The sequence below is a fragment of the Vicia villosa genome, linkage group LG5 (assembly GCF_029867415.1).
Source record: "Vicia villosa cultivar HV-30 ecotype Madison, WI linkage group LG5, Vvil1.0, whole genome shotgun sequence".
Lineage (NCBI taxonomy): Eukaryota > Viridiplantae > Streptophyta > Magnoliopsida > Fabales > Fabaceae > Vicia > Vicia villosa.
In genome coordinates this window covers 168,369,665-168,391,498 of record NC_081184.1, presented here as the reverse complement: position 1 = coordinate 168,391,498, position 21,834 = coordinate 168,369,665, and the positions used below count along the sequence as shown (strand labels likewise).

The 21,834-nt window shown below is 34.4% G+C and overlaps 2 protein-coding genes across 2 annotated transcripts; both read left to right on the top strand.

The window, feature by feature from the left end:
* Positions 1-1,561: 1,561 nt before the first annotated feature.
* Positions 1,562-3,055, top strand: LOC131605981 (protein DETOXIFICATION 51-like). The gene has a single exon (XM_058878269.1). The coding sequence runs from the start codon at positions 1,562-1,564 to the stop codon at positions 3,053-3,055; it is 1,494 nt and encodes a 497-aa protein (XP_058734252.1).
* A 13,526-nt stretch (positions 3,056-16,581) lies between these two features.
* LOC131605980 (DNA topoisomerase 2-like) lies at positions 16,582-20,377 on the top strand. Its single transcript, XM_058878268.1, has 9 exons — positions 16,582-16,851; positions 17,016-17,246; positions 17,867-17,971; positions 18,098-18,259; positions 18,353-18,535; positions 18,641-18,706; positions 18,828-18,961; positions 19,053-19,434; positions 19,952-20,377. The coding sequence occupies exons 1-9, from the start codon at positions 16,582-16,584 to the stop codon at positions 20,375-20,377; spliced, it is 1,959 nt and encodes a 652-aa protein (XP_058734251.1).
* Positions 20,378-21,834: the final 1,457 nt, after the last annotated feature.

The following is a 21,834-nucleotide window of genomic DNA, read 5'->3' as shown; positions in this document are numbered from 1 at the left end:
CATAGAATCCAATCCAAATATTAATCGTAAAAAAAATAGTATTATAAAATGAGAATTTCTTTATAGACCCCTACCTTCTTGGTCATCTGCGGCGAAAATCCCAAAATATCTCTATATTTGGGAAATACATTTCCAAAACACCAAAAAATGGGTTATTTCGAAGATACATTTCTGAAAACAGTTTTTTTTTAAAGTGTTTTCGGAGATGCATTTCCGAAGAAATGCAGATCAGTATTTGTGAATGAGAAGCCTCACAGTCGCTTCCTCATTCTTCTCCCTTCTACACGAAATCGGCTTTTGAAGTTGGCTTTTATGTGAATCCATTTGCCTACTGAGAGTACAAAACCAAAAATCATTTTAGTAAGTTTAAACAAGTTTTAGTTAGAGATGACAAACCTTTGTCGCGATTTCTAGAGGTGAATCTTTACAGGTTGTAAGTTTTATAAATTGAATTTTATAAATTAAAATATTTCTATTAATTATAAAATGACCACTGTATTGATTAATTTACTTATTTTTTTAATTATGATTGAAACAATTAAACCATGTTTAAAATGTCTCATTGGTCAATTCTTTGACCAGGTTTTTAAAACTGATATAATATTTTAATCATTAAATTTGGAAGTCAAATCCTTTAAAATGGAAATAATTATCGGTATGTTTTTTTTTTTTTGAAAATTATCGGTATGTTTTATATAGCTAAAAGTTATATAAGTTAATGCATATGTTTTATTGATTTTTTTAATTGTTAACTTAAAAAATTTGATTGATGTTTCTTTATAGATATTTTGATTGATGACTAAATTCAATGACATTTTCTTACTTTTAGGAATTAATTTTCTATTTAACTAATCTGAAAGAATAAATTGACCAAGAATATTTCATGTGATATTTTATTTTTTAATATATATGCTTATATTAAGTATATAATAAAAAGATGAGAAATCTTTTAAATGAGTTATTGAGACAGAGAAAAAGTAAAATGATCATCAACACAAAAATACATACGCATTTGTTTACTATATCAATTAATTTAAAAAAAAAAATTCATAATAAATATACGGTTCATTGCGGAGATAATTAGACTTTTACAATGCGAAATATTAAAATTTAAATTATAAATGAAAGATGCATTTAAAAGAAGAAATGTGTAGTGGGTGAGGTACTTCAACTTTGATATTCATTGTCTTCTATATCGTATTATTTTTATTTTGAATTTTAATAAAAAATATTTATGTAAGATTTATTCATAAACAATTAGCATAATTTTTAAATAGTAAAATAGGTTTAAAATGTACTTTTTATTTCTTTATTTTTAAACAAATAGAGTCTTGATATCTTCATTTAAAGAAAATAATTTTTTATTCACAATATAATATTTTTCACTCTATATATACACCAACTCTCCTTCTCCATCTTCACTCTCTCATATAAATAAAGAGAAAGTACCTATGCAGTAGTTTGCCACTTCCACAGTCCTTCATCTAAACTCACTACTAGTGTACCCCCCTTATCATTCATTTCACCTCCTTGTCTTCCTCTGACAAGACACACAGTAATTATGGAAACAAAAACAGAGCAACTTCATCATCTTTTACCTACCAAAGAAAAAACATGTTCCTTTTCAACCATCATCATGGAAGAAACAAAATCTCTTATGACTTTAGCATTCCCAATCGCCCTAACAGCTCTCATTTTCTACTCCCGTTCCATGATATCCATGATGTTCCTCGGTTACCTCGGACAACTCGAACTCGCCGCCGGTTCACTCGCCATCGCCTTCGCCAACATCACTGGCTACTCCGTCCTCTCCGGTCTCTCCCTCGGCATGGAGCCTCTCTGTTCCCAAGCCTTCGGAGCAAACAATCCTAAACTCCTTTCCTTAACCCTCCAACGTTGTATCCTTTTCCTCGTACTATGTTCCTTACCCATTTCACTTCTCTGGATTAACATGTCGCAAATCCTCGTTTCGTTACACCAGCAACCCAACATCACAACCATGGCTCAAACCTATCTTATCTTCTCTCTCCCTGATCTCATCACAAACTCATTCATCCACCCTATACGTATCTACCTTCGTGCACAGGGAATCACTCACCCTGTCACCATAGCTTCACTCGCCGGAACTCTCCTCCATATCCCTCTAACTTACTTCCTCTTCCTTCGCTTCGGCTTCGCCGGAGTCCCAGCTGCTTCCGCAGCATCAAACCTCTTCATCTTACTCTTCCTCGTCGTTTACATTCGGTTAACCGGCTTACACCGCGTCACATGGATAGCCCCAAGCCGAGAGATTTTCACTGGCTGGAAGCCGTTGCTTCATTTCGCGGCTCCAAGCTGCGTTTCCGTTTGTTTAGAATGGTGGTGGTATGAAGTAATGATTGTTTTATGCGGTTTACTTGTGGACCCCACTGTAACCGTCGCATCCATGGGGATTCTCATACAAACAACTTCGTTCATTTACGTCTTTCCATCTTCTCTTGGATTTGCTGTTTCCGCGCGTGTTGGAAACGAGCTTGGAGCTAACCGTCCTTCTCGAGCGAAACTATCATCTATCGTAGCACTTTTCGTCGCTGTGATAATAGGTTTCTCAGCGACGGTTTTTGCCGCGACAACGAGGTTTTGCTGGGGGAGAATTTTTACTTCGGATGAAAATATTCTAAAGTTGACATCATTGGCGCTGCCGATTCTCGGACTATGTGAGCTTGGTAACTGTCCTCAGACGGTGGGTTGCGGTGTAATTAGGGGGACAGCGCGGCCGTGTGTGGCGGCGAATGTGAATCTTGGTGCATTTTACATGGTGGGGATGCCGGTGGCGGTTGTGTTAGCGTTTTGGTTGGATGTTGGGTTTCGTGGGCTTTGGTTGGGCCTACTTGCGGCCCAAGTTTGTTGTGCGGGGTTGATGTTGTATGTGATTGGGGTCACCGATTGGGAATTTGAAGCTGTGAGGGCCCACATGCTTACTTCTGTTGATTGTGTGGAGATTGGAAAGGATAAAGATGATGGAGTGATGTACGGCCAGAAACCGTTGTTGACTGATATTGTTACTCAGACTTGACGGTTGATGAAGATTAACACTCATGCTATTGCTGATGGTGTAATGTTTAAAGTTTAATAGTGTTTTGTAACTTGTGCTAAGAATACATTTCATGTACATCGAATTTTTTTTGGGTGGGATCTGGTTAATGATTAATAAAATTATGATTAATTTAATCAAATACTCTGTATTTTATTATAAGTTGTTTTGGAAAAAAAAATTGTATTTAAATATAAGTCGTTTTATAATTCCAATTAATAATTAATGTTATTTTTCCTATTATAGTCTTAAATATTTATTATTCTCTCTCATTTCAATTATATAAATTTATCTTCCACATATCATTAATAAATGATAATTTTATAAAAACTTTCATAATTTCTCATTTTCATACAACAATTATTATTTTTTTAATCTGTGTGAAAAGTCTAAAACGACTTATAATAAAAACGGAGAGAGTAGATTATTAACTACATTAAAGTTGTAATTGATTATGTAATTGAATTAATTAATTAAGTATTAGTTAAATTAACTTTATTTAATTTTTATTTAATTAAAGTCGCTAAAGTTTAATGTGATTAAAGATATGTCTAACAGTCTAAGTTGTAAAAAAAATGAGTGTTTATTATTTTGTAACTTTCCTTAAGAAAATAATGTAATATTTATGAAAAATGAAAAGATATAAAAAAACATCTAATAATTATAAGAATGGTTAAATTGACAAGAAGCTATCTGGTGGATAATTAATAACTATAGTGATGTATATCTAGTGATTTTTATAAGGTCGGGTGACGATTTATGAGCTCGTCTCGGATTCTAGGGACCAGGTTCTTGGAGGGTTGTCCACTACGGAGTCGTTATGAGCAATTAAATAGTTTGTTCCGATACAAAGTGTTAATGATCGAATCTGTTATAAACCACTAATAAATGGGACGGTTATGAGTGGTTAGTGGTCATTAAACCCCGTTAAAACACCGCGACTCTTGGGCATCCAAAAGTTTGGCTATAAAAGAGGGAGGTTATTCCAATGGGTGGGGGAGCGAATGACTAACATGAAAAGAAGTGGAATCGTGAAGGATGAGGGTCGTCCAACAATGGCTGCCACCGCCTATCTCCCCTAAAAACACCTAAATTCCCTAGAATCTGTACAATTGTTGTCTCGCCCGATTCACCAGTTGCACTATCAATCCAAAGCATAAATTTAGAAATGGATTATGATATCAAACGATGAATCCAAGCCAAAACCATGTAGATGATTAGATATCAGAGGCTTCGTGAGAGTTTCATCAATGAACTTTTCGTTGTTCTTGGAAATCAAAGTGATGTGCATTGATATAGCCTAAGTGTGGTAGTTCTTATCATCAAGCAATAGTGAAACAAGAACAAGAGATGGATTCTCATTCGGATGAAGATAGTATGAACTTGTCAAATTCGTAGAAAAATCAGTGAAGCTCTAGCATGCCATTAATGGAATAACACAAGCAAGAAGATACAGATGATTTGCGGGAAAAAAAAGAAAAAAAAACAATTTTTTTAGATGAAATCAAGGAGAAAGCAATCGAAGAATGAAAACAATGGCTACCAGAACTTGTTAAGCTCTGATACCATGTTAATGGTGAAATATTCAACACGATTATGCATGGAGAAGAAGAAGAAAAACTCGACCGAAAGTAAAGTTTGTTGCAAATCTTTTATGGAAGTAACTGTATTTTTCATATTGTTACATTGGTTTACAAGATGTTATATATACAAGCATATATGTACAAGAATACTTAAATTATATATACAGATGACACTCTATTAGTGGTTAATAAAGTTGTACGCATGCCACTCTATTAGTGATTAGAATAATGTATGTTAATAAGGTACATTCCTTGCAAATGTTGGGTGTAAGATTTTGTTTTTTGGAATTTTTTCATTTCGTGTGGTGTATATGTTGAAGGGGAAATTAAAGTTACCGATTATACTAACCTTTAAGTTTTTATAATAATTTTAAAAAAAATTGTTTTTTTAAATATTGTTGTTTTATAGGAGTGAGTTCATTACAAAAATCAATGTAATATACTGATGGGTTTTTAATTCAACTGAAAAATGTGTGAGTTAACAAGATTGTTTTTGTAGGGGTTTCATCCTTGCAAATTTTAAAGTGGCATACTCCTTGCAAATTATGAGATTATCGTATGACTCTCTAGATTTGTGAAGACCTTTGCGAAATATTTGTCCATGTGAAAATCGCTTCATATTGAGTGTTACGGTAAAATCTGAATTTGTCTGACTCCACCCAAAATTGTCTACCTTGGAAATAAAAGCACAACTTTAGTCGAGTGCAGGTACATGATATATAAAGCTCAAGGTGGGGAAATGGTTAGGAATGTTTAAAACCACCATGCACTCGCCATTTTAGTAACATATGTAATTTTATTAATAAGAACAAAGCAACACAACTTCATTGATTGTAAAAGATGATTGCAATAGATACTTAAAGATGAATGAAGGTCCATACTCTACATCCTAGAGGTGTAAACATATAATCAAAGCCTCCATATAACTTATAACTAATAGTAAACTAAAGGCCAATTAAAGGAAAGTTTGGCTAACTAACTATCTAAAAGTGAAAAACTTACGGAACAAGTTAGTTTTTTAAATAACTAACTTATAACTATCTCATTATGTGTTATTCCCTAACAGTTTGGAGGATAAATGTTGATCATCTCCAACTTAGATAAAATAATATGAAATAGTTGAAGAAAAAGTGGTTTACTAAAGAAATTAACAATTTGATCTTTGGTAGATACAAGCATCAATTTGAGTAAACCAGTTTGAAGCTTCAACCGAACAAGATGGCAAGCAGTTTCAAAAATATGTGGTACATTCATGGAACATGAGCTCAAATGCAATATAGATGAAACATAGGTTATCATAATAGAGTACATGTAGTTTTGTTGATGGAATCTTGATGACTTCAAGGAGATACGCGTACCTTCGCAGCTCATATGTTGTTGTAGTCATGGCTCGATACTTAGTTTCTAATGATCAATATCTACATGCATCTAATTGTTTCTCCATGCATCATAGTATCAATAATAAGAAGAAGAATTAGCCTAAGATTAATCTCCTGCTCTGTATCGATCATGTCGAATATGCATATGAGAAATCAATAAGGTGACGAGATGAATCACATGGGAATAAGAAACCTTAAACATGTAATTGTTTCAGCTATTGAAGAATTTCTTGCACTTGCATTGAAATGAACTGTGTTTGGTTTAGTGAGAAATTAGCTTAAATAATGAGTGGCGAATGTAATGTCTAGTATGATAGTGGTTGATTATAGAATGCAACCAATCAACCTTTATAAGAAGATATATCATTGTGTAGAGGACTATCATCATGAAACATATTTATGGAAGGATTTGCAGGTGTGTTAACTGGTTTGGAACCAGTGAATTATGTATTTGATACGGGATCTAAGTATTACTTTCATGAAAAAGAGAGATTCCTTGTTTGGAGTGAGCTACTTCCAAGGCAATAAAGTATTTAAGTTGTCAAAAGTTTTTTATTTTGTCGAATTCTACTAAAGAGTTTCATACAACTATTATGTCATCTACATATACCAATAACAAATTAAATGACATGGTTTCTTTCTTGATGAATAATGAATGATCATCATTGGCTTGGACACAACCATGATCGAGAAGGGTGGATGTGAGCTTCTCATATCACTTCTTTATAGTCTACTTAAAACCATATAAATATTTTTGCACACTTGATTTGGTTTTGAAGGGTTTATGCCAGGTGGGAAGACCATGTACACATCTTCTTGAAATTCACCATGTAGGAGAAAATTTATTATAACCAATTGATGTATAAACCAATTATTTGTATAAGTAAGAGAAATGACAAGTCTTACAATTGTTAGTTTGGCCACTAATGAATATGTGTCAAAGTAGTCAAATCCTTCAATTTGGTTGTAACCTTTGGCTACTAATTGTGCCTTAAAAATTTCCATTGAGCCATCAAAAAGAAACTTGATTTTAAAAAATCCATCTATAGCCTATTGATTTGATGTTTGGAAAATAATCCATAATGTTCCAAGTGCCTATTCTATCAAGAGTTGCAAATTCAACTTGCATTTATTGTCTCCAACATTCAAACATGTTAGCCTCAACAAATAATTTTAGTTCAATATCATTATATGCATGTAATATAAACAAGTCAATATAATTAGCACATGAAGATAAAGTAATTTGTGGCATATAAATATAGGAAGGATTTGTGTTTTAATTATTAAATATATGTTTGTAGGTGATGTGTTAGGAGTGGATGATGATCTAATTTGCGTGGCTCATTGACAAAGTCATTTTCACTACTTTATGTTGGCATGTTTGAAGTGGTATTGCTTGAATAGATCTCCCGATTATTATTAGGAGTGGTATTTTTGGAAGAGAAATGGATTAGGTGTTTATGAAATCTAACATTTCTAAAAATGAAGATCTCTGTAGAGTTTAGGTCAATAAGGGCATAACCTTTGAGTCTTGTCTAGTAATCTAAGAAAATAGATAGTATTTCTCTTGCATCAAGTTTGGTTATATGTGATTGTAATGTTGATGCATATGCAAGACAACCAAAAGCTTTGAATGAAGTAAGGTCAGGTTCCTTGTCAAAAAAGGTAATATATGGAGATTTATTTTAAAGGACATGTGATGTAATTTATTTAATGAGAAAAATATTATGATTGAGGGCATATGGACAATATTGTTTGGGTAATCTAGAATGATATAGCAATGCTCTCCCAACATTCAATATGCGTTATTGTTTTCTTTTTAATCTCCCATTTTGTTGGAGAGTTTCAACACAATCTTTTTGATGTAGAATCCCTTTGGGATTGTAAAAGGAAGTCAAACAAAATTAAGGGACATTGTCAATTCTTATTGTTTAAGGGGTGATTTTGTGTTTGTGAGATATTGGATCAAACTATAGTAGGGTCGAAGGGTAGCTTCTTGGTTCGACAATTTGACAGAATCTTAGCATGTTGTCGAAGTCTGTTCACATGTTGTAGTCGAAGGCCTGCAATGTTGTAGTCGAAATATGCTCAAGTACATAATAGTCAAAATCCTAAGATTGTTAGCATTGGGCTCGTTTGTTAAGCCCAATTGTTTAAGGTATCTTATTCCCTAAGTAAGCTTGTGTAATGAGTCTGTGTGTAAAATCCCATTAATTTAGTGTGTTAGTTTTCTTATAAATAGCATAGTAGTCTCTCATATTGCACATCGCAAATCCTAATTAGGGTGAGAGAGGTTATTATTATTCTGTAACACTTGTAATCTTGTTTCAAAGAGAAAGTAAAGAATATCATTTTATAACCAATTTCAATATTGTTTTCTTCTTGCTTCCCTCTTTCCTACCCTTGTGGGTTTCTTGCCAAGAAAAGAAACCTATTATATTTTGTTCTTGGCATTGATTTCACAACAGTGTTTATTTTCAATCATATGGACAAAGTTGTGGACATGTAAGGAAACTTAGAATTTGGCTTTTTATAAGTATGACCCATGAGAATCTACTAAATTCGTCAAGTATAGTTAAGAAATACTTGTGGCCATGAACATATGGGGTGAAAATTGACCCTCAAATATCAAAATGCAATAATTCCAATTCAGTGGTTGCATGTGATAAATTAATAGGATAAGTTAAAAAAATGTTTTGCCAAGTGACAAATACCACACACTAATTTATTATCATTGGAAATATAAGGGTATAAATTTCCCGGTTTCACTCCTAATCGGGGTCCCAACACTCGAAGTCAGTATTTGGAAATTTAAAAGGGGGAACATCAACAAGGGCGAAATCTTCCCTGGATGTCACTAGGCTACTCAGGTAGCAATCATGAGCCGCTTATTGATCCCCTCAGATTGTACCAACTCGCCCATTGGGGAGCGAATATTTCAAGGTCAGGTACATAATGGATACAACTACTCCCAAGGCGTTGATAACCGACCGCCAAAGAATGATGTTATATGGTAATACAACATCCACAATGAGATAGTTGATGTCAATCGCCCAGGCGTCAGACTCTCTATCCATATGTGGTTTCCAGGGTTATGTGTCCCATTATTTGTATTTGTTCGCCTGATAACCTCGTCAAAGAACCACTAAACATTTTTATGTCATTCGGGTTGACTTATTGTTTCTAAAAGATGTCCCAAAACACGATGTTAGTAGTGCTGTCAGGGTTTATTAGGACTCAATTTAGGTTCTAGTTCCCCTGTTGCACGGTGATGACTAGAGGATCATCATCTTGAGGGCTGAGTCTGAGGCCGTCCTCCTCGAAGAAGATGATGTTGACCCTTATTTTCCTTCTGGGTAAAGTAGAAGATATTACATTTGCCGCAAATACCTGCTTTGCATACTTCCTCTGAGAAGATATAGAATTACCTCCACCAGTAAATCCTTCGGCTATGGTGTTTGCATTGTAGACTGTTATGACATGACAATAAGAAATTTAAGTAACTAGCGTTAAAATTGAGTCATTCACCATTAGTTACACTTGACCCCGAAAATAAGGATAGAGTTTGCCATATTACACATGATATTCAGGGCTTTAAAAACCAATGTATTAAGAGTGTTTATTAATTCATTTAAATTAATTGAGGTAAAAAGTTGTATCTGATCAAGAGATTAAAGTAATATGTGATTTTGTTTGGATTGCTTCTTTAAAATAAATTACCTTATTAAGTGTGGATTGTTATTCTAATGCATTTAGGATCTTTTCTCTCCTTTATTCATCCCAACATATTTCCATGGTTTATACTGTACCATTTATGTCTATATAGATTAAATACACTGGTTGATAATTCTACCCATTATAAGTCAATCAAAGTCGCAAATGTGAATATATATCGTATAGAAAAGTATCTATCCTCCTCCTGTGATGGCAATGGTTTCCAATTTATATAGGATTTTGTATGCCTTTAGTCCATAATGGCCAATTTATTTATCATTAAGATCTTTGTCTCTCTGTCTACGTAAGGACAGATAATGAGAATTAAGTCATATTCTTATTTGTTTGTGATATACCATTTATAACTATTTACAAGTCTTGCATGCTTTCGCTAGTTAAAAGGTATTAGTTAAAAGACATGTTAAACTTGTGCCGACCTACTCGACTTAGCCCATTTAAACCATCTGACTTAGTCATGCTCCATGCTAAATAACCCCTCTATGTCGGTTATGGGCCGGCCTGGTAGATTTGATATGTTAGCTGGCCTAATTTAGCCATACCCAGTTGGACAAGTTAGAAATTAGAGTAGATTATTTCACGTTTGAATTTAGATTCGACATAAACTATCAGATTATACATAGTTTCTCAAACATAAACCGACGAGATGTTTTATGGAAAGAAAAAAAATTGTATAATGTCCACTTTGAGATTAATCTTCAAACAAGTAATAGGACTTTTTCTTTCAAATTTAATTAGGTTTGACTCTCGAATAAGTGACTTTATAAATCAAATTCCTTTTTTAATTTAATACTGTCAATTCTCTCGACACTTTGTTGGTAACACATAGTCATATATCTTGAAAATTTCTTTGCCAACCTCCCTACCTTCTAGTCCACCTCTGGTGAAAACCCCATACTACCCCTGACTTCGGAAATGCATTTTCGAAATGCAAGAAAAAGGTGTTTTCGGAGATGCATCTCCGAAAGCGCCTTTTTTTTTTTTGAAAAAATTGTCTAATTTCGGAAGTTCATTTCCGAAAACAGCATTTCGGAAGTGAACTTCCGAAATACTGCGGGTTCTGCAGATTTATCAAAACACTCCCCCTCCCCCATTCATTTACCCTAACTCAAATCAAAAACAAGAAAAGGCGAAAATTTGTGCAAACACACTTCCAAGGATGCATCAAGGCTCTAATCACATTGCTATACAACATTCAAAAGCCCACAAATCACTCAATTTGTAAGTTTTGAATTTGTTAGATTCATTATTCAAATGAATGTTATTTAGGGTTTCAATTGCATAAATGATATATGGACTGGTTGTTAGTAGTATTTAGGTTTTTTAGAAGCATTTTGAATTAGTTTTATGTTTGGTTTTGGGGTCTGCCATGGAAGTTGCAGAAAACTCCATCGCAGGGGTGTTTCGGAAGTTCATTTCCGAAAACACCTCCATCCCAGTTTTCGGAAATGAACTTCCGAATTGTATCAGAAGTTCAAATTTTTTAGTTTTTTATTTTTTCTCGCATATTAACCGATTTCAATTGTTTACAGGAACATGTCAGGCAACCAACCAGCACGCATCAGACAGGGTAGGGAGACCCAGACTGCGTCGGCTAGACGCGAGCGGGCGGCGGCGCAGCTGGCGTCGACCCAGGGACGGGGGCAGGGTCGGGGACGCCGTGTGCGAGTTCCCGTGGGCGAGGGAGAGGGTACATCTGCTTCAGAATCTAGGAGTCGGCTGGCTCGGGCATCTTCTTTCCGCCAACGAGGGGAGGAGGAGGAGGTGGTGGCAGTGCCCTACCACGAGCCGGAGGGGTACCGGATGTTGACCCTCCAGCCGGGGAGGAGGATGAGCAGGAGGACGGTTATCCGGGAGGGCCCTTTGACACCTCTGTGTTGATTCACTACCACGATCACGTCGCTCGGCGGATCTGGGAGGGAGAGGTATTTTTTTTTAATTTAACCGTTTATTTGTCACCATTTTTTATAATTTAACCGTTTATTTGTCGCTTATTTAATATATGTCGCTTATTTAATATATGTCGCTTATTTGTTTTTTTTTGTAACAGGAGAGAGAGCCGCTGAAAATGGTGAACCACGCCCGCAAGATTTTCAGTCTGTTTAAACCAGCAGCTGAGTGGTTTAACGACCATGTGCGAGGTTCAGGGTTCAACGGGCTCTGCATGACGGGGTACACCACCATCAGCACCGGCATGCAGGGGGCATTTGTGGAGCGCTGGCACAAGGAGACGTCCTCTTTCCACTTGCCGGTTGGGGAGATGACGATCACCTTGCATGACGTGCAGTGTCTTCTCCACCTGCCGATTAGGGGGCCGCTGTTGCACCACTCCAAGATCCAGAGGGTCGAGGCCATTGAGTGGATGACGCTCTATTTGGGCATGGAGCACGAGGTTGCTCACTTTGAGTGCGTCATGACTTCTGGGCCTCATGTCCGGTTCACCACACTGAGCACTTATTTTGAGCACCATCTGGACGCGGTTGCCGAGGCTGAGGGTGAGGGTGACGAGCTGTTCACACACTATCACCGCGACTGCGCTCTCCGGTGCTGGTACATGCATTTGGTAGGCGCTGCATGCTTTGTGGACAAGAGTGTCAGGTATGTCGACGTGACCTACCTCCGCTACTTCATGGACCTGGATACCGTTCACCAGTGGAACTGGGGGGCAGCTACTCTGGCATACCTCTACCAGAAGCTGAATGAGACCTCCAACTAGAGGACGAGGCAGTTGGTCGGATCCTGCACACTACTTACGGTACGTTTTATTTTAACACATTATCGTATTTATTTATTTATTTATGTTTCGTATTTATTTTTAATACATTATCGTGTTTGTGTTTCAGAGCTGGATCATCTCCTACTTCTCCAACATCCACGGCTTCCACACCGATCCTGCGTACGTTGACGCCATGCCCAGGGCCTCCAGATACGCTCTCCAGAGGGGGAACGATGCGGTGGGACAATACCGTTTGTACTTGGACCGCACGATGCACGACGACGTCACCTGGAGGCCGTTTGCCGACTACGCTCAGATTGTCCCCTTTGACGGCATTGCTTTATATTCTGGCTGGTTGGCATGCGGGACTACCATCATGGTTCGGTATCTCCCTGAGCGGTGCATGCGTCAGTTCGGATTCGTGCAGCGGATACCCAGGTCACCCTTTGAGGCTGCTCCCGACAGAGTGACCCGAGTGCAGCTCACTGCCATATGGGCGGAGTGGCAGCATCATGTGGTACCGCAGGAGTACCGTCTCACTCGGGTCACACAGGACTGGCACAGTGAGGAGGGGTACGTCACATGGTTCTACAGGGTGTCCCATCCTCTGCTGAGACCCGACGTTCCCGGCGCTCCTAGGCCAGCACATGAGGAGATCCTGGAGAACCAGCAGGCTGAGGATGACCACGCCATTGATCTCATGCCGATCAGCCAGCGGATAGAGATGCTTGGGCGGGACGCCTTGGATCGAGGTGTCGTTCATCAGGGCGGTCCAGATGCAATCGCCGTGATGAAGATGATCGTCACTGATGCGGGCCGTGCGGCGGGGTACAGGCGGCAGAGGAGGGCCCAGGGTGAGAGGGTTAGGCACACCCAGTAGTGGTCGGGTTTATTTATATTTTGATTTCGGATTGTATCTTTCGCACAGTATTATTATTATTTTCGGTTTGTATATATTATTTTCATCGGATTTATCATATTAGTATTTTCAGTTTATCTGTTGCTTTTTTTATTTGGCGTTTGCGTTTAATTAAAATGCGAGACTGTTTAAGAAAAAACATTAAAAAAAACACAGTTTCTGCATAATTCGGAAGTTCATTTCCGAATTCACCCCCCATGAGGTGTTTTCGGAAGTTCATCTCCGAAGACACCCCCCATGGGGTGTTTTCGGAGATGCACTTCCGAATTGTGGAAATTTAAAAAAAAAAAAACGTTTCGGAAGTTCATTTCCGAAGCAGGGATATTTTGGGATTTTCGCTGGGGGTGACCCCCATAGGGAGGTGGCTAAAGAAATTTTCTATATCTTTGGATTCGTGGAGAGATCATAAGAGGATGTAGGTATACAAAGTAGGTTGACATAATTTTTGGACATCTTAATGTCGCATTGCACCGGCTAGCGCATTTCGTATGACAGTTGAACAACCCGTTTTCAAAACGATTGTATAAAATAAAATGACAGTGTTTGACATTTTACAAAAGTCAGCTTAGTTTTTATCAATAAAAAAAGTCAACCAAGTTTTTATCAATAAACAAATACTAGTATTACTGCTTATGTCTATAGCTTTTATAGCATGCATTTCCTCCTCGTAACCATTATACGTCGCATATGATGATGATGTTATAACTTTCTGACTTTTATATTGTTTTGACTAAAATTTCTTAATTTTAATTGTAGGGTGCATGATGTAATTTTATTCTCGCATCTATTATTTATGTAGCATGAAAAGTTTAAAGTGTTAAGGTTTAGGAAAAGTTTACGAAACTTTTTAAAATAACAATATAAGCTCATATTTTATAGAGATCATTGATTCTATTGAGATAGCTAATGACCGGCTAACTAACTAAGAGACAACAACCTATAAGGAAAAATTATTTTTCTCTAAATCCCAAAATTATCTTTTTATTAGTTTAATCTAAACTAATAATTTGAAGTAAAAAATATTTTTTTTTTAATTTTTTCAATTCACTTTTCACTTTTTTAAATTCAAATTATTATTTCTCTCTGTTTTTTATATAAAAGTAAAAAGTAAAAGAGAATTTCTCAATCTCTTAACCACATGTTGAAATTTCATTTATGCACACTGCTTTCGTAGATGTAACTCTGCAAAAAAAATTATAATTTTTTTTTCATAGATGCATTTACGGAAGCGTTAAAACATAGTGAAACTTGAGATTTTTCCAATTAATTGGGAAAATCCCAAGTTCATGAAATTTTCAGTGTCTACATCTATGAAAACATAATGGTTTGAAAATAGAGTGTTCCGTAGATGTACCTACGAAATATTATGTTATAATTTTAAATCAATTACATTTCACTCCAAAACTTAATTTTTATAACAAAAATGTAACATCAAATTATAGTAAATCAAAAATAGTGTAATTGAGGTTTTCCAATTACTTTGATTTACTATAATTTGATGTTTTATTTTTTTTAAAAAAATTGAAGTTTAGGAGTAAAGTGTAGTTGATTTGAAAATATAATAGAATGTTCTGTATGTACATCTACGGAACACTCTATCTTCAAATCCTTTTTTTTTTGGTGGTGTTGCACCTGATCCAAATAAAGTGAAAGCCATTCACATGGAGTACAGAGGCTGAGTTTGCCTTTAGATAGTTAAAAAAATGACCAAAATGCCGATCCTGGTTTTACCGGATTTTACAATGATTTTTACTATTGAAACAGATGCGTCTGGAGTTGCTATTGGTACAGTTTTGTCTCAGGATGGTCATCCTATTGCCTTCTTCAGTAAGAAGATGTGTCTAAGAATGCAAGTCGCTTCAATTTACGTCTGTGAAATATTTGCTATCACCGAAGTTGTAAAAAAATGGCGTCAAAATCTTAATGGTCAAAAGTTCCATATTTACACTAATCAAAAGAGTCTTAGAAATTTGCTGCTTCAGAGATCCAGACACTAGAACAACAGAAATGGACATCCAAATTGCAAGGTTTTAATTTTGAGAGTTCTATCAAATCCAATTCGGTGGCTGACGCCTTGAGTAGGAAGTTTGGCTCTAATAGCCCTATGCTTTTAGCCTTGTCCTCTCCCATTCCAGATCTCTTGACAACTTTCTGCGAGTTTTATGCAAAAGACAATGTTGGTCAGATCTTGATCAAACATATGTGGCACAAAATAACAGTGAAAACAAATGGTATAGGTTTTCAAACGGCCTACTTTACTATAAAAACAGAGTTTTCATACCTTACCTTCCACAACTTCGTCAAAATATTCTACATGCGTCAGACCAAAGCTATTAGTCGATGACTGCATCACCTTTCAAGGTAAGAGAAGAAAAATAATTAAATCACATAAGTCGCTTAATAAGGAAAATACCTAACATGTCATAGTGGAAATCAACCAATATGAAATACATAACAATGTGATAAACTTGAATGATCCACCTCAAGTGTCATATAATGTCCATCTCATTTCAGAATACTAATGTCCTGATGTTCTGTCTCTGGCTCGCCAATTCTGTCAGCTAAAATAAGTTTCAGAAAAAGAAAATCGACTATTTCCAAATTTCATTATTTCACAGTATCAAACTCAGCCTTGGAGTCACTGTGTAGTTCCTTCCACATTCGAGACAGTGATGAGCAAGGTTGGATTTGTGAGGATAGACAAAGAGAAACAATTTCGATTACTTGAAAATAAAATTTATAAGAATCTATGTATTTTTTTTTTTAAGTCTATGTGTCACCAAGTATATATATTTTTCTTTAGTGTATGTGTTGCCAAATAAAATATTTTATTTAGTTAGTGTTAAATTTTTATTATTAATCATATCATGTACATGTACAGTATCTAATCAAATCTTTGGGTATGTATCTAATCGAATTTTGTCAAATAATAAAAGCATCTTATTTTTTTTATTTTGTATCTTAAATATTTTAAGTCATTTAATACTTTAAATATTTTATTTTTCTCTATTAACTATTACATATATATTAAGATTTTTAAATATTTACATACTTCGTATCTAAAAAATATTTTACATATTGATGGCCAGATTTTTTCTTCCCTCTATAAATTGAGTTACCTAAAGTTTTATAAACATATTTAGAAAATACAATAATAGCAACTTAGACAAACCTGTGACATGGAGCAGGAGATTTTTGTTAAAACTTTAAGCAAAAGGTCTATTTCCAAATTGAAGGTGAAAACTAATGATACTATTATGAAGATCAAGAATAGAGTGGTTAATGAGCTAACTCCAGCCAATAAACAAGAATATATGATATTTTTCAATAATGAATACAAACCTCTAAGTTCTATAGAAAAACTTGAAGATGCAAAGTTTGCTGGAACAGATAAATCTCATTTGTGCACTCTAATATTGACGGAGGGAGATTCTGCTAAAGAATTTGTTGTAAGTTTTTGTCTATTATTTATTGTTATTTTAATATATGTTATAAATATTATACTTTTTATTCCTATTGTTTATCAATATTTCATGTTTATACCTATTTCATTATATGTTGTAAATATTACTATTTTTACTCAGAGTCTGTCTTTTTTATTTTTTTTTTGTAGATGAGTGGATTGTCTTCAATAATCAATAGTGAAGACATCTATGGCGTATTTCCACTAAAAGGAAAGATTCCAAACGTGCGTGGAAGGTGGTTTAAGCTGAATGACATGATAAACAATGAAGAAATTCAAAGTTTCGTTACTATTTTAGGACTAAGAAAAAAAGAGGACAATAATTATAAATTTGGCTCTGGTTCTTTGAGATACGGTCAAGTTATGATAATTAGTGATCCGGTAATAGACTTTTTTTTCACAACTATATTTGTTATTTTTTATTTCTTACCCAATTAAAGTTGCCATGTCTTTAATAATTATTTGTGTACAGGATTACGATGGCTCACATTTTAAAGGACTTATAATAAATTTGATATATATGCTATGGCCTTCGCTACTCAAATGTAAAAACTTTTTGTCTCATGCTCCTACGCCAATAATCAAGGTTAATTTTACATTAAATAGTCTAATAAATCTTATTATTATTATTATTATTATTATTATTATTTTGATTTATGAATTTTATTTTCTCATGTTTTAATTTTGCAATATTAATCATTTTATTATAATTTTTTATTCTTAACTGCAACACTTAAATAGAATCAGTGATATGAAATTTTAGTACATATATTAGTTATTGAAATTTATGAGTACATATATTATATCACTAAATAGGATCCAAACTAAAAATATATATAAGTATTTCCATAAAAGATAATAAAATATGCGAGGAATAGAATAAAAAGGAACCGGAAGGAATCATTGTTGTTTTTATTTATTTATTAAATATGAGTGATTTAAATGTTTTATTTTGTAGCTCTGGTTAATTGTGTCTATGAAAAAAAAATATTTTTATGCAGATTTCTAAATCTGGAACAAAACAATCATTTTACTTTCATCAAGAATATGAATCATGGAAAAAAACGTGCAAAGATCCATCTAGTTGGGAGATAAGTTACTATAAGGTTTGTTACTCCAGTAAAAAATTTAGATTTATATAAGTGAATCCTCCTTTTTAATGTTTTTATTTTATTTTATTTAGATTTACATAAATAAATCCTCCTTTTAATGTTTTTTTTTTTCTTTTGTAGGGGTTGAGTACAAACACTCCCGAGGAAGCATTGGAGTACTTTCAAAACATTGAAGATTATAAAAAATATTTTATTTGGAAAAATGAAGATGACCATGCTATTGATATACCATTTGATCCTAAAAATATATCGGGTAGAAAAGAATGGATAAGGAGTTTTAAGGTGTGATGTTTATTAATGAGATAATATATATTTTTTACGAACTTCATTTATAAATTTAAAGAAATTAATTCATTCTCTTTTGTTTTGTTTTAGCCTGAGAATCCTAAGAGATACCTAAAAACGAAAACTCCAAGTTATGCAGAATTCATCCATTCAGAATTAATATTGTATTCAATAGATAATATTCAAAGGAAGATTCCATCATTAGTTGATGGCCTTAACAAAGTTCAGAGAAAGATTCTTTTTTCGTTGTTACAACGTGAAGAAATGAAGCTAGTAAAACCAATATATATTGGCAATTTAATTGGTTATGTGTCTGAGCGCACCTCCTACCGACATAATGAAGTTTCTATTGCCAACGTAATTATTAAAATGGCGCAGGATTATGTGAATAGTAATAACATAAATCTTCTCTTACCATTGGGTCATTTTGGTAGTTCTAAATTGGTGAGATTGATCTCTTTCGATTGAAGATTAACCTTTTGTTGTTTTATTTTATAAAATATTCAATCTTATTTGATAATCATCATATCTAGTCTTAGTACTAACTATCAATTTCTCATTTCAGCGAGGCAAAGATCATGCAGCTTATAGATACACACGCACTCAACTTAATAGTATTACTAGATACATCTTCCTTAAAGATGATGATATGTTTCTTGATTACTTAAATGAAGACGGAGAATCGGTTGAACCATATTGGTATTTTCTCTCTCTTTATATTAGTATCAATGATTATAATTCAAAGTGGAAATACCATAACTTACTCAAATTGTGTGTTTATGTGGTACAGCTACAGACCCATAATACCCATTATTCTCGTCAATGGATGTGTAGCATTGAGTGTAGGTTGGTCTTCATATGTTCCAAAGTATCATCCAAGGGATATTATTGAAAATATTAAAAGTTGGCTGAAGGATAGAACAATTTCAGAAATGACTCCATGGTACAAAGGATTTAATGGAGCCATTATAAAGGATAATAGTAACAATACTGAAAATAATAGTAACAATACTAAAAAGACATCTTTCTTGGTGAGTGGCAAAGTGATTATAACAGGTTCAAATGACTTTCTAATAAAAGATATTCCTTTCACTCGGTGGTCTACAAAAGATTACAAGAATTTTCTTACATCTCTAACTAAAGGACCTCTTGGAAAAACACCTCGCATCAAGGTAAATGATCTAAATAAATATTTACTCACAAGATATACACCATAGTTTTTTAATGATTTTATAAAAATATTTTCTTCAACGCAGTCTTTTGAAGAAATAAAAGAAAAAACTGGGAAAATTACATCCTTCAAAGTTCACTTGTTTCCCAAAGACGATAAGAAGTCACTAGAAAATGGCGATATTGAAGATTTAATGAAAAAATTTCATCTTCGAAGTTCCATTTCGACCAATAACTTGAATCTTCTGGATGAAAATATGAAACTAAAAAAATATGATAATCCAGAAACAAGTACGTTACCTTCTTTCACATTCCTTTGCATATAACTTCTTTAATGTCGTATATAAACTTAATTATGTTATTTTATTATTTTGCAGTTCTTAGAGAATTTTCTGAAAATCAATTGTCTTTTTATGGAAAAAAAAAGGTGAGTTTATGAGGTAAAGTTTAAATAGAACAGTTATTAACTTCAGCTTATCTAGTAATTAATACAAATTGAGGTGAAATTTGTCAATGCAGAGAGAAAAAGTAGCCAAACTTGAGCGTGATAAAAAGAGTCTCTACTATAAAATCGTGTTTATAGAATTGTTGAATATGAAGAAAAACTCTCCATTGACAACTTTTATGAAGAAAAATGAATTGCTCTCGATATTCAAGAAAAAGTTATCAGAAAAGAAAGAGCAGGGAGAACATACTTATCAGGAAGAACATAATCATGATGATGTATACAATTTTGTTAAATCCATGCCTATTGGCACCTTGTTTGATGATGATGATGACAGTTTGAAGAATATGAAAGACGAATTGAAAAGAATGACAGAGGAAATTGAAATTTTAGAGTATACAACACCAGAAACTTTGTGGCTCAATGATCTAGAACATTTTGAATCTATTGCAAAGAACCTACTGCCTGAGGTGTATACTCCTCGTGGCAATGAAGATTGATAATTAGATTAGTCTCTCAATATTTTATCAAATCTTCTGACTTATGTTTTCTTTTTCATATCATCACTCTAGGATAACAAAATCCTTACACAAATAGTGTTAGAGATTAGTTTATATGTTTTCACAATGTAAAGTTTTTCTGCACACTTATAAAATCAAGTCATGTTAAATAGTTAACATCTTGGAACATTTTCTTTTGATGCTAAGAATTATTTTTTTGATTACTAAGAATATCTAAAAACTAATACTCCCTCCATTCTTTTTTAAGTGTCGTTTTAGAGGAACTTTTTTTCTATTTAAGTGTCGTTTTTATATTTTTATGTTATAATTTATCAATTATACCCTTACTTTCTCAATAACTCCCTTAATTAGTCATTAAAAAAAGAGAATGATGATTAAATTTATTTAAAAAGAGAAAATAAATGAGGGTATAATAGAAAAAATAACTATAACAATCAATTATCTTGGTTGAATAGCTTTATGTTTGTTCTTGTGTAAAAATCAGTTTATAAAGTGAGCTTGCCCTTATGATGAGGGAAGCTGCTAAACGAAGAGTGCTTGTGAATAGCTTTGGGAATTTGGAGGTTGTGTACTGAACACTTTGCTCCAAGATGAATGTCTTTCTTAACCCTCTTGCGGGAGCCCCTATTTATAGCTTCATTTTGGCCCTTAAGACCTCATTAAAGAGGTGACTTTCGAGCTTCCTCTGTTGCGTTAAGATGGCTTTAAATGTCTGATCATTGATGGCATAATCAATCATCAGTTATAGCCGAGCTGTGTGTAACAGGTCTAAACGTTACGACCTTTCACTTCCCATCCCTACGCGGTCTTACAAGTACCCGCTTGAGGTACCCGTTCACGATAACTCTATATTCGGCTAAGACAACTCGGTAGGACCGGTATAGTAGCTTGTATCCGACTTACATACTTGACTGGCCTTGTAAATTTTTTTCAAGTAGTTCTGTGAAGCGTGTATGAGTATGCTCATTTTGAGGTCGCGGTCTTACAAGAATCCCGAGCCCGGAACAAGCCCCCCGAGTACGTGTCCTCGTTCTCGTCGAGAAGATATGCTCAGATGAAGTCATCGGGATCTTATAATCGTTTGAAACATGTCAGTCAAATGATAGGTTGCGCGCCTAGCGGGGTTTTAGGCACTAGCAATGATGGCTTTTATGGGAAACACGAGTATTCTTATGGAATTGTTCGCCTAACCCTCATTATTGCTTTAAAGCCTATTTAAACCATTTTCTTCTCCACGCTTCTATCATTGCCTTTCTGCAAGCTAAAAACGTTTCTGATTCTCAAGTTTCCCAGCGAGCACTTATTTCTCAAGTATTGTTTCCTTTTCTTCTTTTTATTCTCTTAGTTTATTATCAATCAAACAAACGTATTCAGCTATAGCACGTATGGGCGAATACCACAAGATGTTCGAAAAACCCTCTAATGTTGTTGAGAGA

Bases quoted from the DNA above. Each gene is read 5' to 3' on its own strand.
- LOC131605981 (XM_058878269.1), top strand. From the start codon at position 1,562: ATGGAAACAAAAACAGAGCAACTTCATCATCTTTTACCTACCAAAGAA.
- LOC131605980 (XM_058878268.1), top strand. From the start codon at position 16,582: ATGGAGCAGGAGATTTTTGTTAAAACTTTAAGCAAAAGGTCTATTTCC. The intron at 17,247-17,866 runs GTAATAGACTTT...ATTTTTATGCAG, and splicing joins TTATGATAATTAGTGATCCG to ATTTCTAAATCTGGAACAAA. The intron at 18,962-19,052 runs GTATTTTCTCTC...TATGTGGTACAG, and splicing joins GAATCGGTTGAACCATATTG to CTACAGACCCATAATACCCA.